Source organism: Larus michahellis, chromosome 1 (assembly GCF_964199755.1).
Source record: "Larus michahellis chromosome 1, bLarMic1.1, whole genome shotgun sequence".
Taxonomy (NCBI): domain Eukaryota; kingdom Metazoa; phylum Chordata; class Aves; order Charadriiformes; family Laridae; genus Larus; species Larus michahellis.
Window position 1 is genome coordinate 53955017 of NC_133896.1, and position 19850 is coordinate 53974866.

General features: G+C 45.7%; 1 protein-coding gene across 2 annotated transcripts in view; it reads right to left on the reverse strand.

Moving 5' to 3' along the window:
* Positions 1 to 904: 904 nt before the first annotated feature.
* The window catches only part of GRIN2B (glutamate ionotropic receptor NMDA type subunit 2B), a 209538-nt gene continuing 190592 nt past the window's right edge, over positions 905 to 19850 (reverse strand). For both annotated transcript variants that reach the window (XM_074577022.1, XM_074577013.1), the window contains 4 exons: positions 9472 to 9632; positions 7163 to 7350; positions 5130 to 5368; positions 905 to 3440 (listed from right to left, as the gene is read on the reverse strand). In XM_074577022.1, the coding sequence (XP_074433123.1) occupies positions 1533 to 3440; positions 5130 to 5368; positions 7163 to 7350; positions 9472 to 9632 (2496 nt within the window). In that variant the 3' untranslated portion in view covers positions 905 to 1532. The remainder of the gene's footprint in view (positions 3441 to 5129; positions 5369 to 7162; positions 7351 to 9471; positions 9633 to 19850) is intronic.

Genomic DNA, 19850 nt, shown 5'->3' on the forward strand with positions numbered 1-19850 from the left:
GTCTTCAGCCCTTGGCACAAGTTTCTGTGCTCTCTGGCATTTATTCAAGCACACCCCTTCCCAGGAAGACAAGCCGCGTACTTCCCCTGTACATTCAAAGTAAATATACACATGTATTTCCCATGGGTGCGCACACCCTCCTCCCATTTCCACATGTGCAAGGAGGCATTGAAACAGTCCACCAGCACCACCGCCACCACACGCACCCTTTCATGGCACTTTTTTTCCTCTCAAGCACCATGCCAGCATTGGCAGAGGGCACCCTATTCCTTTTGTTCCAACCTACTGGCCAAGGATAGGGAGGGCAGAAGGATGAAAACCCTTTTTTCCCTGCCCTCCTCACTGAAAGGACATGCCAAAACGGGCTTGCTGTGCCCTGAAGTGACAGTGACAAAACTTCCCTTCCCACCTTTCCCTACTCTTTAGCTCTGTTCCACTGTGTTTGTTATCCAGACACCTTATAGGATCATGGTTTTATTTTGCCTTCTCCGCAGACATTTCAAGTATAAAGTTATCGTATATACTCGCGTATAGGCTAACCCATACTATACACTGCTCCCACCCCTGAAGTTATGTCACAACTAGAGAGCAACTCACAGCTAACGAACCAATCCTGCGCCACTTTCCCCAAACTCTTCTCATTTCAGTGCAAACCAGCGTCGTCTGTCAGAGATCCCAGCAGCCTCCCTGAGTCCAGGGTTGCTTTCCCAAACTCAGGCCCCTCTTCCTTTCCATTTCTCCCGCTGGTCTGCCACAGATTCAATGGCTGCAATAGCCATAGTGAAACCACTAGCCAGACCTGCAGACAAGCCTTCTCTCCCTCCCCCCACATCCCCCAACAGACAATTCAAAATTTTAGCGTAAATTTCTCAGCATATACGCAAATATATATATATTTTTTTTTCAGCCCTAAACCCCCATAGTCTTCACAAAATAATGTAACGAGAACCTCAGTATAGCTAACATATAAGTGCATCATCAAGTTAGTCGTGTTATTCACCCTTCACTTTCTCCACGTCTTCAAACACTACTCTTTTCTAGGCAGTCTTAGGAAGAGTTGCCTGAGCAAGCACCTTTTCCTGCATGTCCATTACTCTGCTTCTGCTGTCTCCTCCTGCCACACACACCCGTGTGTGTGCACATGCCTTTGCCGGGAGCCAGCAAGAATGAAATGCTAGAGTCACTGCCGCTCCCCCTCAGCCCACCCCTTCCCTGCCTTTTTCTCCCCTTCCTGAAATCACGAGCGAGGATATCCAACTCCGACGTCACTGTAAAGTGCAATGGCCAGGAATGGAGGAGAATGGGAGGAGCGAGAACATGGAAAAAGAGATAAAAGGGGAGGGATGGGAAAGAGGAGGAGGAAGAGGGGAAACCAAAGAGGTGGCACTTGTCACCAGTGCTGCACTATTCAGAACTCCAGTATCCCACAAACTAAGGATGACCCAAGAGAGTAGCTGATGGGATTGATCCCACCCCACCCTCCCACGCTCCACATACACCCCCAGTCCCTCCCCGCGCTCTTCCCCTCTCACTCAAACGTCAGACTCAATACTGGAGAGTTTCTCATAAACATGCCCGTTGCTGGAGCCATTGAAAGCCCTGGGGTTTTTGTTGTTAGGCACACAGGGGTTGGACTGGTTCCCTATACAGATGTCCTTCTGGAAACGGGCTGGCACAGCCCCATGAAGGGCTGAGACCACCGGCTTGTTGGTGGTGACGATGGCTCGGAAGTCTGGCCTGGCTTTGGGCCCTCCTGCCACCACAGGCTGCCTGAAGAAATAAGATTTGCTGCCGTGGAGCAAGCATTGGTCATCCCCAAAAGTGGGGATGAAAGGGTTTTGGGTGACCCGGTCGGGGTAGAGCGACTTGCTGAGCATGTAGCCCCCGCTGCTGCCGGGGTTGTTGTGGTGGTGGTAGCTGGTGGCGGGCACTGAGGACTTGTTGTTGGCAAATGTGGTCTCACTGGCTGGCATCTCAAACATGTGGGCGTAGGGGCTCCCTTCCAAAAAGCGGCCCTTGTCCTTGAGGCTGACGCTGCGGGGGGCCAGGGCCGAGTCATCCTTCTGCAGGTCCACAAAGGTGTCGTAGGAGTGCTGCCGGCGGAGCTTGTTGCGGTTCTTCTTCTGCACCTTGGAGGCAGAATTGGAAGGGCTCTGAGGATATTTGGAGGAGGAGGTGGCACTGGTGGCCACGGGCACGGGGGCAGGCGGCTGGTCCAGCTCTTGGAGCGAGTTGTCCTCACTGATGTCGTACAGGTTGCCCGCTTTCTTGCAGGCCTCGCAGCGGATGCAGGCCTGGCGGGTGGAGTTCTGCCCCACCACCGATGGCGTGTAGTTGTGCAGCTTAGAAGGGCAACCGCGGCAGAAATTAGCCCCAGGCCGGTCCTCCCAGTCTAAGTTGGTCAGGTTCTTCTCCCACGGTGCCGGGACCCCACTCACAACGCCATGCTTGTGCTCGTTGCCTCCTCCAAACTCGCCCGAGCCATGCTTGTGGTGGGCCCTGTTGGTGCAGGATCCACCCCCTCCTCCTCCCGTGTCACGCTTAAACTCATCTCCCCGCTCCTTGTAGATATCTGTCAGGTCCACATGTTCCCAGTGCGGCGAGTTCTCCTTGGCCCGAAACTGGTCCAGGTAGAAGTCCCGTAGCCCTTCCTTGTCCCTGAAGTAGCGCTTGTGGTCAGGCGAGCGAGGTGGACGCCGGCGGTAGGCCAGCTCTATCTCGTCGAACTCCCGCCGGGACTTAGCAGAGGCTGGGCGCTTCTTCAGGCTGTCCTTGTACTGCTGCTTCCGCCGCTTGGCTGCGTTGCCCTCGATGTTGCCGTAGGTGACCGTGTGAGTGGAAATGTCAGAGACGTCCGAGCGGATCAGGTCATCATGGGCCCCACTGCCCCCGTAGCGGTCACTCTTGAAGGAAAACTTGCCATAAAGGTCACCCAGTTGGCTGTGCTTGGCAGGGGGTAACCCCAAGTCCAAGGGCTTCTTCCCGATGGACCGCGACTGGGCATTGAAGGGCGGGTTGTCACAGTCGTAGAGCCCGTCGATGGAACTGGTGCTGCCAATGCTGTGGGGGCGGTGGTGGTGGTGGTAGTGGTCCTGATACACATTGCTGTCCTTCAGCTGGAGGTTGCCAAAGGTCCTTTCCACCTCACTAATATAGTCACTAAAGAGGTTCTCCTCGCAAGGGGGGTTGTTGTAGGATTTGCAGTCTGAGTGGGTAAAGCTGCGGCGGTGCTCAGAGATATCGTAGACCGACGACTCACGGCGGATAAAGTCCAGGGCACTCTGCGGTGAGCCATTGACCCCTGACAGGTTGGCCATGTTCTTGGCTGTCCGAAGCAGGCGGAGGATGTTGGAATGGGTGTTGTTCATAGTCGCTGTGGGGGAGTTCATTGCTGACTGGCGTTCCTCGATGGCCACGCCATGGATGCAGCTGTAGATACCCTGAAATGAGAGAAAGCAGGAAGGTGAGTGGTCCTGCAAAGAATACACAAAAGGGGATCTGGACTGGGAAGCTGTGCAGTAACAGCATGTTCCTGTAGGACAGCAAGGCCTGTCAGACTTCCATCATGAAGCGCAATCAAATCAAATGAAACCAGACTTGCTCTACCAACCCTTGCTGTTCTGCCCCTCTTTCTTGCCCCTCACATTTTTTCCTTCCCCTCCATTCCTCTTCCTCTGCTTTGCTTCATGTCATATCTGTGGGATGCAGGAATACCTGCTTGCATCTGTAAGAGTTACTCAAACCTAGTAGGTGTAACACTGAATTGCAAATGGGGAAAATAATATCCTTGTGAACAAAAGCATCAAGACAAATGATTCTGTGTGGATGAGAGGAAGAAAGTCTGGTTTGGCCCTTGAAATTCATCTGGACATCAGTGAATCAACAAGACAGAAGCTATCTTAAAAAGGGAACAGCTTCATTTGTCATAAACTTAGCAACATTAATCACCAGTACAGATTAGAAAAAGAAACAGAGAAAGAGCAGGACTGCGGGTATTTAGGTCTTTTGCATCTGGTTGAGTGAAGTACAATAGAATTTTTAATTGCATTCTGTTAAATTTAACAGTGATAACAGGCTCCAAATTGACATCCCTGAAAGCGAAAGTCCTCTCTTCAACCTCAAATCAGACAGCAGACATGCCTGGTTCCTCCACATTCCCGCCAGCTCTTTGATCCACAACACAAACTGTTTGCAAGAGCTACCCTTAGGAGTAGAAGGAAAGGGGCTCATTTATTCCCTGGCCTGCCAAATGGCACCTGCTGATTAATGTCAATTCTGAAATGGACACCATCACACCATGTTACTATGGTTTCTCAGCAGCTAGCAGGTGATTAACACTTTTCAGACTTTTCACCAACCTGGCCCAGGTCTAACAGATAACCTCAGAATGAAAGAATCTGTATTTAGCTAAGGACCACCAAACACAATCCCCCACCTCATCTCCAGACTAAACCAGGTTAGAAACTAACAATATAGAAGAGCGGCTGTGCCCCTGCATTCAAAACGCTTTGTCATTTTCCTTAACAATATTTTATGTAGCAATTATATACTCCTTGCACAAGCAAAGTTAATTCTGTTACATCGAACACTGAGGCCAAAAATCTGAGATTTGACCTCACTTCAGCATGGATCAGGGGAAAGGACCAGCGGCTTGAAAGAAGAAAAAAAAGCTCCAAATGGGATACTGTTAGCTACACTAATAGCAGAAAGATGACTCAGAAATTACTAGAATCTTCTTTAAATGTAAGTATTATACCTTAAGGCAGATTTGTATAAAGCAATTGCTAAGTTCATGTGGTCTTCCTCTCTGGAAGGAATTTCTGCATGGTTTAGGGCGTCGCTTTTGGTTAGGGACTTCTGACTGTCCATGTTAGAGTTAATTTCTCTTTATACTGCATTTTCATTTCCATGTGAAATTTCCCTTTCCATGACCACAATCCAGCAGAGACCAGAGATGCCACAGAAAAATACTTGCAACATTAATGGTGAAAGGATGCCAGCCTTTATCCTGCAGACCACCACTCTATGCCACCTGTGTGTTAGACAGTGTCGGTGGATTTCCCCACTTCCAGTACCTAGGACTGTCTGAATAAATCCTGTGTTCCTCCCCGCTAGCTAATGACACTCACCCTGCTGATGGAGAAGACCACACCGGGCTTGCCGGAGCAGACGCCCATGAAGCAGTGGCGGAATTGCCAGTAGAAGAGATGCTCACAGATGAAGGTGATGAGACTGAGGGCCATGGCTGCTCCCAGCATGTAGAAGACACCTGCCATATTATCTATATCCAGCTGGCTGCTCATAACCTCGTTCTTCTCATTGTGACAAATGCCAGTGAGCCATAGTGCTTCCAGCTCCTCCATCTCCCCTAGGAAGACAGAGAGAAGGAAAGAAACAGGTTAGACAGCCCTGCAATGACTAGAGAGCTCAAGCCGAGGCAGACTGAAAGCAAAAAGCTGATCTAAGGTCACTTCCAGTGGCCATGGTCTTTTTCCAATTCTATTATGTCCATGGAATATCCTGACTGCCCTTCTGGTAGGGGCAGGCGCAATTTGTCACAGGGAAGGAAACAGGATTTTTCCACCACCAGATATTAGCCACAAAAAACTTCCACAGGACACAGATGTCACACTTGCCAAATGTTCACAGTGAGATCCTGAAAAAGTTGTCCACCAGATGACTGAACACCTAGCCTCACAAACTTCCAGTTTCATATTAGGTCAATGCAGGGAAAAGTCAGTGACTGATACTGGTAGACAAAAATGAGTTACTTCTAAATGAAAACATTGTACTTTTCCAGCTCAAAACTCAAAATGTTGATTTTTTTTTAAAATCAAAACATCTGATTTTGGATTTGTTTGCATCATATCCATAGCTCATTAAAACTAGGTGCAATGTTCCCAAAAATATTTGTGCATTTTTACCTGTTTTCCTCCCCTTCACTTTTGTCCAAATTCAACAATTTCAAGCCCTTTGACCAATCAAAAATATTACTAATTTGTATCAGCTAGGAACAAATGTTCTGTAGTCTAATTTCATACCCCACTTACTCCCATTATGGTATTTCATGAGGGGAGAGAGAGAGATAAACACTCACACACACACACATACTGAGACATTCAGAAATAAACTAATTTTGCAGGTTGGCAATTCTTTTCATGCTGTTAGGAAAGTTAGTTTTTCACATTTTCAACCTCCAGTCCAGTGACAGGAGGAAAAAAATCTGTATATTTATGTGGCGCCATAGCACAGTCTTTAAAGCTTTATGGAGCACTTACGTCTTTTTCTGAAATAACAGATATTAGATTGTTCAGGAGACAGAACACCCTATCCTTCAGGTGGCCAATTTTCTGCTGAAGTACATCAGAGCTATATTCTTTCCATATTTATTATACTGTATGTTATTTTCAGATTTCAGGGGGAAAAAAGGAAATATTTATTAATAAAATAACCTCTGAATTTTATTTATTCAAAAGAAGGACACAGTAAGATGTAATATGGAATGGAAAGGGAAAGTCAGGAAAATATTTTCTAAGGAGGAATTCCTTATCCCATGAATATTTTTTTTAATAATAGCAAATTTCTGTAAAGGAGGAGATGAACTAGGTAACTATAATTTTCTGATTAAAAACTCACTCCAAAACATGCTTCTGAGTCTCAAGTCCTTCCTTGTTTATTCTGAGGTTTTGGAAAATCTGAGTTAACTCTTTCATCAGAAAGAGTTAAGAAATAAGAAATACTTATCCTTTCATTTTGTAAACTCTGCATGGCTTGATCCTGTCTAGAACCATAAAGCATGGGAAGATCACTAAAAGTACAGTATAGTTAGTGGGTTTGGTCATGGCAGAACCTCAAATAGCAAAAAGTTCACAATAGAAACCTTGTTTTTACAAGACATTCTTTGCACAAGATGTTTCAAGCACACAGCTGGTTCTATGAAACCTTTAGTGCTTTTGACATTGCTTTTGATGATACTGCTACCCTGCATCAACAACATAAACCAAGTGACATCCTCACATTTTTGGTGTAATGCCTCTAACAAACCCTTTTAATAATTTTCTGTTCTCAACTCAAATCTGAAGCACCAGAGCTAGGAACTTCTATTTCTTACATGCAAAACTTTGGATTTCTTAGAAAAACCCCTCTTTTTCTTGTCACTTACCATCTCCAAAAAGCTGTAGAATGGCAAGGTCAACCTGGCGCTTCCAGCCTGAGTCCTTTTGGATGGCAATGCCATAGCCGGTGGAGGCAAACACTTTCCCGCTCCCAATTGTCACCAGCTTGCAGCCTTCATCTCTTCCAGCCATGTAATTTAGCACTGCTGCATCATAAATGAAAGCATCCAACTTCCTGCACAGGTGCAAGAAACAAGAGGGGTATAGTACAGAAAGGATAGAATCTGTTTAGATTCTAGAGTTTAAAGGTGTTCTCAGGTCATTAAGGCAGAAACGAACCTCTTTCAGATAGACTACAATAGGTTGCATCTTCACCTTCATCAGAGTTAACTAAAAACTGAGTCTAGAACCTGTTTACAGGTGAAACTAGATTATAAATGAGGACTGTCTGTTTCTTTCTGACTCTTTGATAATCATCATTTCTGATCTGAAAGAAAATTTGTAATACAAACATACTGCAAGATAAAGGTGAATGAAGAGGAAGTCAAGGGGATCTATCGTCCTAAGAATAGCTTATATTTCTGTACTGCCTTTCATCTCAAAGAAACTTGAAATGCTTTATGAAATGTATCAATATTAGATAGCAAAGTAGGGGTTGGAGTAAGGAAAAGATTATCTCCAATTCAAACTGCTGGCATGACTTAGCTGAGTAAAATGTATTTTTTTCAAATTAGATATAGTCAGGACATCATGTTTAACTCCTAGGTTACTGTGAAAAGCACTATTGGATCTTTACCAATGTCAAGTAGCCATGATAGCAGCTTTATGGTTTACCATGCTGAGTAGCTCTTTGGTAAAGAGTGCTTAGCTGAAAACCACAAGAAAAATTCTATTTCAACACAGAGAAATCCCCATTGTGGGCTGGGGTGGGTAGACGGCACAACAGACTGATGAGAGCCTTCCTCTCATCGCAACAAATTGATATGGGTGTGGGGGACAGTCTCAGGTGCTGCATCTTCCACATAACCACAGACAGCCGATGAGTAAATCTTCCCACTAGATCTGAAATGAAGCACTTTCCGATATAAGACCAAAGACCTTCTACCTTGCACATTCTCACACCCACACTATCTTTCCAATCCACCTCCTGCACATATATTTCCAGTATGATGATTATCTCAGTTCAAGCGCATATCTGTGGGGAAGTCTGTCCAAAGGTGGATATGAAGCCAGGATGACATCTACTGCAAGTGATGAGCTCTATTTCATCCATATATTTCCAGGACAGAGCATATTTATTTCCTGGATGATGACTATCCTGGCAAATGTACCTTCCCAGGATGGCATCCAACAACGGTACAATCATTTATAATGGGCTGTGTGCCTCTGAACCTGGCAAACAGGTTTAGGAATATTCAGTCAATCTAGTAATTAAATTGGCTGAACATCTTCATTCGTGCTTTGGAATGAACTTTCTCATAAGAGTGCAACACGAGTGTAAGGAAGAATGGTTTTTTTCACTGGGGCTGGGCTCTGACAACCAAAATGGTCAGCTCTGGGAGGAAGTCTTTAATTATAAAGGACAAAGGCCTGCAAAATGGCGTTTTAAGTTAGCTCCTTTGTAGATTCACTGTTATTAAAACAGGATGAGCTGTTTAAACATACTTTTTGCTAATTAGTTTTCCCACGTTTCCCAAATTACCCAAGGAAATGCTCCCATTTTATATACTTCCTCATTTTTCAAACAACATTTTGTTCAGCCCTTGATACTAACATATTCCAGAGAGAAGGGCTACTTCCAAACTATTTGCTTCAAGCACACCTTCATTACATTCTATTAGCTAGTGATACACTGGGGTGGGATTAGTCTGACAAGGATTGTTTCAGCTTCCTGATTAACATAATCTTTTATACATAGAAGAAAGGAAAACAAAGGAATTTCCAGATGACAATATAAACGTTCTGAAAAAAAAATTTGTCCACAGAGGTCTGAGAACTTTCCCTGTGTATGCATAAGGACCCATCAGCATGAAACATCTCGATGAAGTAAGGTCTTCAGGACTAATATACACAAGGCTAACATACACAAGGATACAGAAGATACTCTTTTTTTTTTTTTTTTAGAACGATCTTAGAAATACAGCAAAACCAGAAACTCTTCTACAGATGTCAATAGAAAAACCTGGCTAAGAGAACCACAGAATTATTCTCCTGTGCTGTGTTTGGCCTTGCTATACTTTTAATCACGGAATGATAATGGAGGGTCATTTTCCAAATCCCACAAAATAAATTTCAGATAAGCACGAAAAGAAGTCAGGTATCTGTGGTGAGTAAGCATGGAAGAAGAAAGCCTCACCCAGTCTTCAGTGAGAACAGTGCATCATCCACCCCTCTCTGATTGAACTTCACCATGTAGCTGTGCATTTCAGGGTAGTTGTTGCGAATGTTCCTTTCTGTGCTGCCATTGGGAACCGTCCCGAAGCGGAAAGGGGGTGAGAAGTCATTGGGTTTCTGGAACTGGAGAGACAGAAAAATAACATTTCTCACAATCTTTCAGCAAGAAGCAGTCATCTGAATGGGAGAACACACTCTCCTCGGAAGGTAGTTCTGATTTTATTTTACTGCCATGTAGAAAACATAATTGAGAAGATATCATATTTCACTTTTTTCAAACACAAACATCTCCTGTTAGTGACTAAGAACCAAGAAGTGAATCTGAGCAATCCGGTCTTTTTGTCCACTCTGGATTAAGTGCATAAAATAGCCAGTGATCAAACATTAAAAGGAGGTTAGATAAAAAGAAAAAGGAAAGGGAAAAGGTAACAGTGGCTTTGGAACACAGTCAAGGAAAGATTTTCAATAAAATCCATGTGCATTTTATCCACGAAGTGTCCTTTATTTTCTAAGTATCTTTTTCAGCTCTGTGGATGCCTTTGCACTTCCTGATTCTGACTGACATAGAAAAGTAATTAATGAGGAGAGATGCCTCTCAGAGCACCTCACACCCACTTCACCAAACGAATGATCAGCTTTCAAACTTTTGGGCAAATGTCCCAAATGAAATGCTATTAGCGGCTGCAAGTCACTAGTAACATTTGATGCCCAGAACAGAGCTGGCAGAATACTCCAAACCTTTTGCCGCTCCCAAGAAACACATTCATCATAACATTCCCCTACGGCTGCAAGGCTGTGAGATTTTATATGCCACTTGCTTAACTCAAGTCATAATCAATGCTCTCTGGGGTTTTATGAGCAGTAAAATTTAGACTGTCAATTACCAAGACTGCTTAAAAACCCTAGAACCAGCAGACGGGAAGGAGCACAGAATTGTAAGCCAGGAACTGAATAAGCAGTAAAGAAAAAGACGCAAAGGTAGGTTAGATGGAGGGAAGCCCCCTCCTCTCTTGATATTCAAGCAGTAGCTTGCCTTATGCTAACTCTTGACTCCCGACTGTGACTGTATATTTGGATGATCCTGAGAAGCATGCCAAGAACATGCTAACAAGTCAGACCAAACCCATTTAACAATAAAAGTTCACCTGGTACATGACTATATGCAGTCATGTACTGCCACATTCTATAGTAGAAACGTGGCTGCGGTCTCTGGCTATAGCTTAAAGAACATGCAGGTGAGCCTTGTTCTTGAGTTCTGCTCAAAGCCAGTTTGGAACCTGGTCAACTGAGCTGAGGAGGCCAAAGCCACTACAGCAGTGTATCTCACTCACAACATCTCAGCACTAAGGCAACCAGGAGCTGTGTCCGTGGGTGAACGCACCGTTCATATGACCTGTTTCTGTGTACCAGTCAAGTCATCTGGCTGTGCAAGGAAGCATCTCTCCAGTTTGGATGGCGAGATGGGCTGGCTTGTATGTGCACACATCAGCGTGTGAGAGAGATCACATGTCCTACTGCTTTAAGCCAATAGAAAACACCAGGGCTGTTTTTTGAAACAGAGGTTGGCACACCACCAAAATAGAAGAGGTTTCACATAGCGTAAAACAGGCAGCAAGGTGGCTCTTAAAACCTTGTCACACCCGCTAGGGATAAAGACAAACTCATAGCTATCAAAACCTGTAATGAAAGCAAACTTTGACAGGAGAAAAATCACTGCAGCATGCTAAAATTATTCTTTTTTACCAAGCTGATTATAGCAGCAGCTTAGGGGACCCATCACAAGAAGGGCATTGCCTTACCAGGCACAAAGGAACACAGTCTCTCCCCTGGCATGCTAAAACAAGCGTTTGCAAAGTGGGCAGCTTGCTTCCCCAGAGGCCGCAGAACGTAGCCTTGAGGGCAGATGGGGCACCCCCTGTCCCCGTACAGCCCTCCAACAGAGTAAAGTCAGCAGGGCAAGCAGCAGGCAGGCCCAAGCAATACTGGTGTGACCTCAGTTTCAGCATGCCCTTTGGACGGGCAGCAGCTATGAGAGCGTCTCTCTGGGTCCAAAGAGTGTTAAGAGAAAAAGAGGTCCCGTCCAGCGTCCATTTTATACCTCCACCCTCCATTCCCAGTGATATAATCTCTAGCTTTGTCTGCTTCCATCACTATGTATACGAACTTGAGTAAGAAGGATTATAGAGTCAGGCAGGGCTATGATAAGGGAAACGATCCCACCTCTGAACTATCCTTTGTCCCCACTGTGTTCGAGGACCCATGTTAGCAGACAGAGCTGAAATATTTCATTTTTAACCTCCTGGGCAATCAGTAAATAAATGAAAACTCTTGAAGAAAATGACTATTTTCGGCAACTGGAAAAGCATGTTTCTAGAGAAGGAAGCCAGGCTGATGGCTTCTACAAACCACATACTGCACATTCACTCATCAGCCCTCACCCTGTTCATTCCTCAGTCAGAACAGATCTGCAAATGCGAATTATTCTTCACGCACCCACAAGCACACACACTTCAACCATAGCCTGGTGGACAACGAGACAGCAAACCCTCTGAAAGGATTTGTATGGAACCCACACTAGAGATCTTTACCTTGGATGTCTAAGAGGAACATACATCCCTGGGCACCTGATTTGGTGTTTGCAAAGCTGAAAGCAATTGATGCCCAGCTGACCCCACAGTCCATGCAGCCAGAGATAAGCAGCTAACTTCTACATATTTGAGAAGTAATAGTGGTACCTACATGCAGCTTTCTGGCAGGAGATGGCAGCTGAAAAATCCCCACATTTCTTGCTCAGCAGTAGGTGGGCACAGCTCAGTCCAAGGATGGAGGGATCTCCAAAGAGCTCTCCAGAGCCAAAAACTGAGGCATCTTTCTGAGATCTCTTGTGCCCCACACAGCTCATACTGAAGGAGCAAGAACACATACCAGCCTTCCCAGAAAATACATGGGACAGATGGGGAAGGAGTGTGTCCTCTCCTGGCAACATGGTAGAGGTACATATGTGGAGAAACTGGAGAAGATCCATAAGGAGGAAAGCTAATTGACACTGTTGCCAAAGAGTTCTGTAAGGAAAGCCACTTGGCCAAGGGCTGGGAGAGTGGGTCTGGGTCAGAAGTGTCAGCCCCAGGGAAGCAGGGCACTTTGGCAGGTTGGTCTAGAAGGACTCTGAGAGATGTGAGACAGGAGCTGAGGCACAATGCAGGGGCCATTAAATGGAGGCAGCCTGTGCAGAGGTAATCTCATTGCCTCAGTAAATATCGACAAAGGAATTAACCACAGATATTGACAGAAAGGGTCAGAATTTAGATTAATGAGAGAACTCTCCCATCATTTCATGTAAATGTTTCTCCTGCCAGAGCCCTAAGTCACAACTACTCTACCCCAGTCATCTACAAAGATTAGCCCCGTGAGGCTCTGGCAAAAAAATATGGTCATAACAGGGGAGGGGAAGACAGGCAACTGCACCGGTTGTTGGGCAAACCCAGCTGCAGAGAGACACAGGGAGCAGCAAACAGGACTGTACAGGGTCTGCACTTGTAGGAGCCCCACCTCACCCTTCCCTGCAGCAGGAGCCCTGTCCTGCTGCCCAGCTCTAGCTACCTCCAGAGGATCACCTAGGAGGGAATTCACACGGCTCAGCTGCAGCCCTTCACCCAAAGAGCCCCAGGCAGAGGCATAGTCCCCCTGCAGCCTCCTGCTCACTCACCACAGGGCCTCGGTTGTGAGATGCTCCTCTGGTACCCAAGATGATGTGACATGCTCTCGCTCATGAGAGACATCCCTTATGGACCTGGCTTCACATCAAATGTAGAGGGGAGGTGGATGCTAGAGATGGGGGTGGGAAGCAGACACCAAGCGTGCCTGAAGGGCTGGGGTAGCTCTGGGACATGAGACATCTGTGTTCAGAGCCCAGCGGCTGCCTGCCTCTTCAACCCCTCACTCCACAAATTGAAATCAAGAATTAAGTCCAAATCAGACCACAGCTTTGGGAAAGTAACCTCTCAGAGTCAGAGAGCAGAAATCTTCCTGCTCTGGAGAGCGATAAACACACAGGCTGGGGGCTATTAGCACATTCAGAGTGGAGAGCCCCTTTCCCGCTCCCCCCCACAACTCGCCATGAGAGCTGTCGGCAGCAGCAGCAAGAGCGGGTTTAAGTGACTTGTCTGGCAGAGCTGTTTCATTAGCAATTTGGAGCCGTGCCGTGCAGAAAGCAGCATTGTTCTCAGATGTTCGAATATCAATCTGCATAATGAAACAGGTGATAGGAGCTTTTCCAATTCAGGCAGCCGCGATTGGAGGGGATTCAGGGATGAGGGGAAGGGGTTATGTCTAATTGGTCACAATTAATTTGATGAGACTTTTTTTTTTCAATATATTGTCTATCACCAAATGGTTCCTACAGAAAAGCGCATCTGCACTTATTTATCTGCCTGATGTAGGCCCTGTTTACACTGTAAAGTGTTTGCCAATAGCATTGAAAGCAGTTTCCCAAACTCAGCAAGCTCTCACAACAAAAATGCTCCTTTTCATCAGTCGATCTACTTTTACACTGCTTTAAAAAAAAAATAATCCCCTGCTGGATAACATAATGAGCTGGCAAAACTTGGTGTGAGTGTGTGTACATGTGTAGTGCCTTAACCTTACACAGCTCCTCTGGGAGGGCTCCTTTCACTTTGTAAGGCCCAGACCCCCGATTTAAATTTTCTACCACAGGAAGCTCCACAAAGACCCACCAAAATAAGGTCCCCAGGTTCCGCTTCTCTGTTAGCCGCAAGTCCAAAAGAGCTTGTTGATCCATTGTGAGATACTCTGGGTTCAGTTCATTTGCCCAAGTGCTAAGTGCCAAGTTGAGATGCTCCAGAGAATTTCATCACGGGAGAAGGTCTCTCATAGCTTCTGTGTCAAGATTTGCCAGATGCCTGAGGGTATTTTGGGTACTCTGGTGCACTTAAATTGGCTCTAGACATCTACATCTGCACAGCTGAATCTAGCCATTGGACTATTTGTCCCTCAGAGTAGCTTCTCCACCAAAAGCACAGGGAGCCAGCTGCTGTGGGCAGCAGACACCCCAAAGTGCCCACCACTCTCTTGAACTTGCCCGTCAGGGCATCAGTCACAGCCTTATGTGCAGGCGCCTATAAGCAGCACTCTGCTTGCTCTTTTGGCAGCCGTACAACCAGCAGATATTTGTTGTGGCATGGGCCAAGTATCTCTAAAAAATATGGCATTTATTAGTGAGCTGCAACGTAAGATTTAGTGACATCGGGCTAGAAAAGCAAAGTCCATGCTCGAGTGCATAATTTTAGCACAACCTCTCTGCATTGCCCAAACATCCTTGATTGCCCCCTCTTGCTCTGGTTCAGCTGCATGTCACTGCAGTCAGCTTGCACCTTTCTTCATTGCCTGAGAATCCAGTCAGGCTGTTTGCACCGGACCTTCATCCAGAACTTGTTAAACATTAAAGATTGGGTCAGTGGTTTTCAGATCTAACTCTGAGGTAGCTCTATGCCTACAATTAAGCCTTGATAGACTACACATGACCACAGCAACATGTCTTCCACTTGCGGCCTTGCTGCTGTATCCTCTGTTTCAGCTAGGAAATTAACTCCTTTACAACTAATGGATGACTCTCAAACAGAGGAGGCTTGTCCTTTTCATACCCCCAAAATATGTCATTTTTGTCCCTAAGACACACCAGGAACAATGCAACAGAATCACAAACCTGGATCTGACCATGAGAAGATATCTGCTCTGTCCCTCTCTCTCTGGTTTGTCTCTCCTAGACATCACTGTTCTGACAGCTCTTCATTTGGCCTGCTGTGGAAGATGGCTGGTGCTGGAGACTCCCCCATTCTCCATACAACCTACACCAGGGCTTCACCATTGGAAAAATCTTCCAAATGTCTGAACTAAAGCCTTCCTGCTGCAATCCAACTACAATACCTTCATCATGGACAGGGAAATCAGAATAGTCTCTTCTTCTCTGAAGGTACATTTTATGTTTTTGAAGACTGTTGAGCTGTTCCTTCTCCATGTTCTTGTACTGGGGCTAAAGAGGCCCAGTTTCCTCAGATTTTCTTTGCAAGCTGTATTAGCTAGACCTGCAACCATTCTTGCTACTGTCCATTGGATGTATCCAGTAGGTCTTTCCTTGACTTGCCTTTGGTTGGTGGACATGCTGTCCACCTCCACTGTACCAAGAACAATCTGATCAGGACTCCGAGACACTGAGAGAACATCACAGTAAAAAAACTCACAGCAAGACAATAAAAGCATTGCTAGTGAGAGTTAATGCTCATTATGACTCTCCTCAGTGCCCCTCTATGTTATATCCTCTTCCCTCTGTCCTTTAGTCTTGTCATCTTCAGCTTGCAAATTCTTCAAAGCTGTATCTCTGTCCTGAACGGTATTCGGGTGATGACCAGTTTGTTTCTGGAATGTCAGTCCTCACTGCCAGCATCATCTTCAGGGCTTTTACTGTATTTTCTTTATTCAGCTTGATCCTGCACATAGGCACATCCACACAACTGTGCCCCAACACCTGTCCTGACAGAAGATGTGTTCCTCGCAGGCTCCCAGCGTGGAGCCTGCTCTATTGGCATGTTGGTGCAGGGCACTTTTACATTGCTACAATAGTGTCCCAGCTAGGAGTGTGTTGGCCCAACACCGTAGGCAGAAAATCATGCCGCAAACCTAAATCATAGCACTGGTACAATAATCTGTGAGGAGAGCAGACTAAAAAGACTGTGCTGCTCATTCCTCTATTACTCATGAGTCTATTGTACAGATACTTCTCAAGCTTCATTCCTAAAGCATCCCTCTCCCCTCTGCACAGTCACCTAGTCTTGACATTACAAACATTTTTTACTCCCAAGGTGGAACTCACAGCCATTTCTAAGTGACTACAAATTTTCAGACCCTCTTTTTACCCTAGCTTTGATTTCCTCTCTTCTTCTGCATTCCATCACAATATCACCCTCCACCTCTTCAGCAGTGGCTGGGACTTCTCACAGCTGAGAATCCAGTTGCCACATCAACTCTTCCTGACTGTTGGGCCCAGTTGCAAAAATCACCCCTAAGATTGCAGTGGCAAAAAAACAATTTCTTGTCTTCACCAGCCAAACAAAACATGCTTTGATTTATAAAAAAAACAAAACAAAACAAAACAAAACAAAAACGAACAAAAACAAACGGAATGAACAGCATCAAATCCAATATAAGTCAGTTTTGGGAGGGCATAAAAATACTTTGTGCTCCCTCAGACTTTGACTTTGTGGTTTATCTTATTATTCAATACCCAGTGATGTTTCAAATTCTCTGGTCTTGCTTTGCATAGTGCTTTCACCCATGAATTCCTCTAGATAAGTCACAGAAATGAGTTATCAGTTAGTGCAGCTGACTGCAGCAAAGTTGGAAAAGAATTAGATTAAAGTCACTTTTAAAGGAAGATGTAGGGTGGGTCAGACCCACAAACAAGAAGAAAAATACCTATGAATGTCTGGTGGTGAAATAGGGACAGGTGTGGGTCAGGGACAGGAACAGAGCAACCTAGGGACAATGCACAGGTGAGAGGGGGCAGGTGAAAGCAAAAGAAAGGAGTTCAAATATAGCAACTTTAAAAATAGTTGCCCTTGTAAAATAACTGAGATGAAAGCAGAGATCCAATTGGTGGAAGAAGCCGCCATCACATGCAGTTACTGCCAGAGCAATGCACACAGTAGGATTGTGCAGCCTCTTTGCAAGCTGGATTGCTACCTGCAGACCTGCTCTGTGCCGGTTCTGCACAGAGCACAAGACTGGAAACCTTGGGCAGTGCAGTGTCTCCCCAAATAGACGGCATTTCGGGGGTCCCACATCTCCCATAGCCAGACCTACATGCACACGCTGGGACCCTTCTGCTGACCCAGGTGCTACAGTGGCCTGTGGGGCCACTCCAGGATCAAACCATCACATGTGAACAAAGACCACCCACCACCCACAAACAAGGCGTCTTCTGGGTCTGCTAAGTGTGTGAGCATTATGCAGAGTCTGTGTAGCTTCTCCACCTAAAAGATAACACTAAGGCTTTAAAACTTCCTTGGGACACATTTGGCAGGCTATAGGCTTCAAGTCAGCCACACTGTTAGGTGTCCCTCACGCTTGACCAGAAAACAACATCTGTAGTGGAATCACTGAGCTTCACCAAAGACAAAAGCTCCCTACACAGCCCTAGTATTAGTAGATGTGGCATCAGATGAGCACAGTCATACCTGTGGCAATTAAGTGGACTATAGGATCTTAGCTACAGTACACTTAACTTTTGCTTGCATGCATGTAGAAGATGGAGATCATCTTTTTATCCCAGTATCAAATTGTGCCATGTATTCCATCCTTGGAAGTCAGCTTCCTTGACAGCTAAACACAATGGAGCAAAAGGCACCTACTGAATAATCCCAGGCAAGCACAAAACAGAAATTAGTGAGGCAGAAAGATGCCGGTTAGTACACTCATGTTAATATCATTAGAAGTGTAGATGTTCATTCAGAGGGAGAAATTTAACTGATGAAAAACACCTTGAGAGGAGAGGTGGCAGCTAAGTACAGAAGAGTTTATAATCTGCTTTGTTTGGACATGAGACAGATGGTTAACAAATTATGAAACACTCTGAGAAATTCACAGGATGTAGTTTGGTGTAGGAGCAATTTCATTTTTCATCCTTTTTCACTAAGGAAGGCAGGTCAGAGACTCCTATCTTCTGAGCACACAGTAGCCAACCTGCTTCAGGACCTTGTATGTGGGTACCAACCACTGGGCAGTAGGGTGAAACCCTGCGCAAGTCTGGAAAACCTCCCAAAGACTTCACTGGGGCCAGAGTTTCCATCTGAGTAATTAGAAAATCCTAGTCAACACGTTAGTGCAATTTCTTAGGCACCTCTGTAGGCAGGGAGGAAAAGCAAAAAGCAGGGCACTCAAGGCAGAGCAGCTGGGGCACTCCAGCCCCATCCCAGAGGTGGGAGATAGAAACTTAGAATGGTTTAGGTTTGAAGGGACCTTAAAGATGACCTAGTTCCAAACTCTTCTGCAGAAAGCTGGATCCCATCTGCAAGTGGACGACAGTGGATGAAAGCCATATCACTCCCTTGTGAGTCCTGGGGCACTGGAGCAGGTACACCTGAAACAAGCAAGCAAGCCTGCTGGGCCACCAAGACTTAGGGGAAGTTTGACCTTGAACAGCCAAAGACCTGGGAGAAGCAGGGCTCCTTTCCACCAGGGGAAGTAAAAATGCCTGGGAAGATACAACCTGCCAAGTATTTATCAAGTCTATGTATGTACACATAACTTCAAATGTCACAGTCGCTAGGCATCAGCAATGAAAGGGCGGGGGGGGGGGGCTGTTGTATTTTTTTTAATCCTGTAGATCTCATCCTCCCATCCCCTCCCCACTAGCAATTCAGCCCTGATCATTCAGATGAAGGAGGCCAGCTCTCATCTCTCAGGCTGCCAAATCCTGGTGGCAGGGCCATTGTCTTTTATTTGACTGCAGAGTGCCAAGTACATTTATGGCACCGTATAAATAATAAATAAAAATATTCATTGCTTCCTTCTCCGCTGACTTATACTGACGCGAGAAGCAGGACAATCCTTTGCTCCCCTCCTCCCTCCCCCCTTACGTAACTCCCCAAAGACAGCTTTTTCCAGACTGCCAAACAATTAGCGCAGAAGCAACCAAATTTACCGAGAGCCTCCAAAGGGTTAGCTCCAAGAGACAGTTAAAAGGAAAATGAAAAGGAAGAGTCAGTGGTGGCCAAGGCCTGGGAAGGGCCAGAACAGTGCAGCAGGGGCAATGTAAAAGCTGGAGGCCAAGGACCGTGCTGTGGCTCCATAGCTGACATCCCTCATCCAGCGACTCCCATCCACGCTGCCGGCAAAGCCCAAGGGGTTGCATTTCTCCCTCTCCAGCAAGAATCAATTAAGCCTATGGTCTGACTCTGAGTATCTCCTCCCCTTGTATCTTACCTGCTTAAGTTCCCAACTAAACTTCATTTTCACTGGCACTAATCCTGAAGACTCCCATTACAAGTTTTTACTGCCATTAAATCCCCCCAGATCAACAGAAAAGAGAGAATCCTGAGAGATTGAGTCAAGGCTAAAGCATATCGCAGCCTCCTCGCCGCTCTGCGCTACGCAGCGTTGAGCTTAAAAAAAAGAGGGAGAATGACAAAGAAAGTAGGACTGAAGCGGTGGGAGAAAAAGCATGCTTGGAAACCCACTGACTTTAAACATTTATAACCTTAAAACTACTGAATCATTCTTTAGCACACAGGCACAGAGGTTTGTTCCAAGGATCTCAGAAAGCATAAA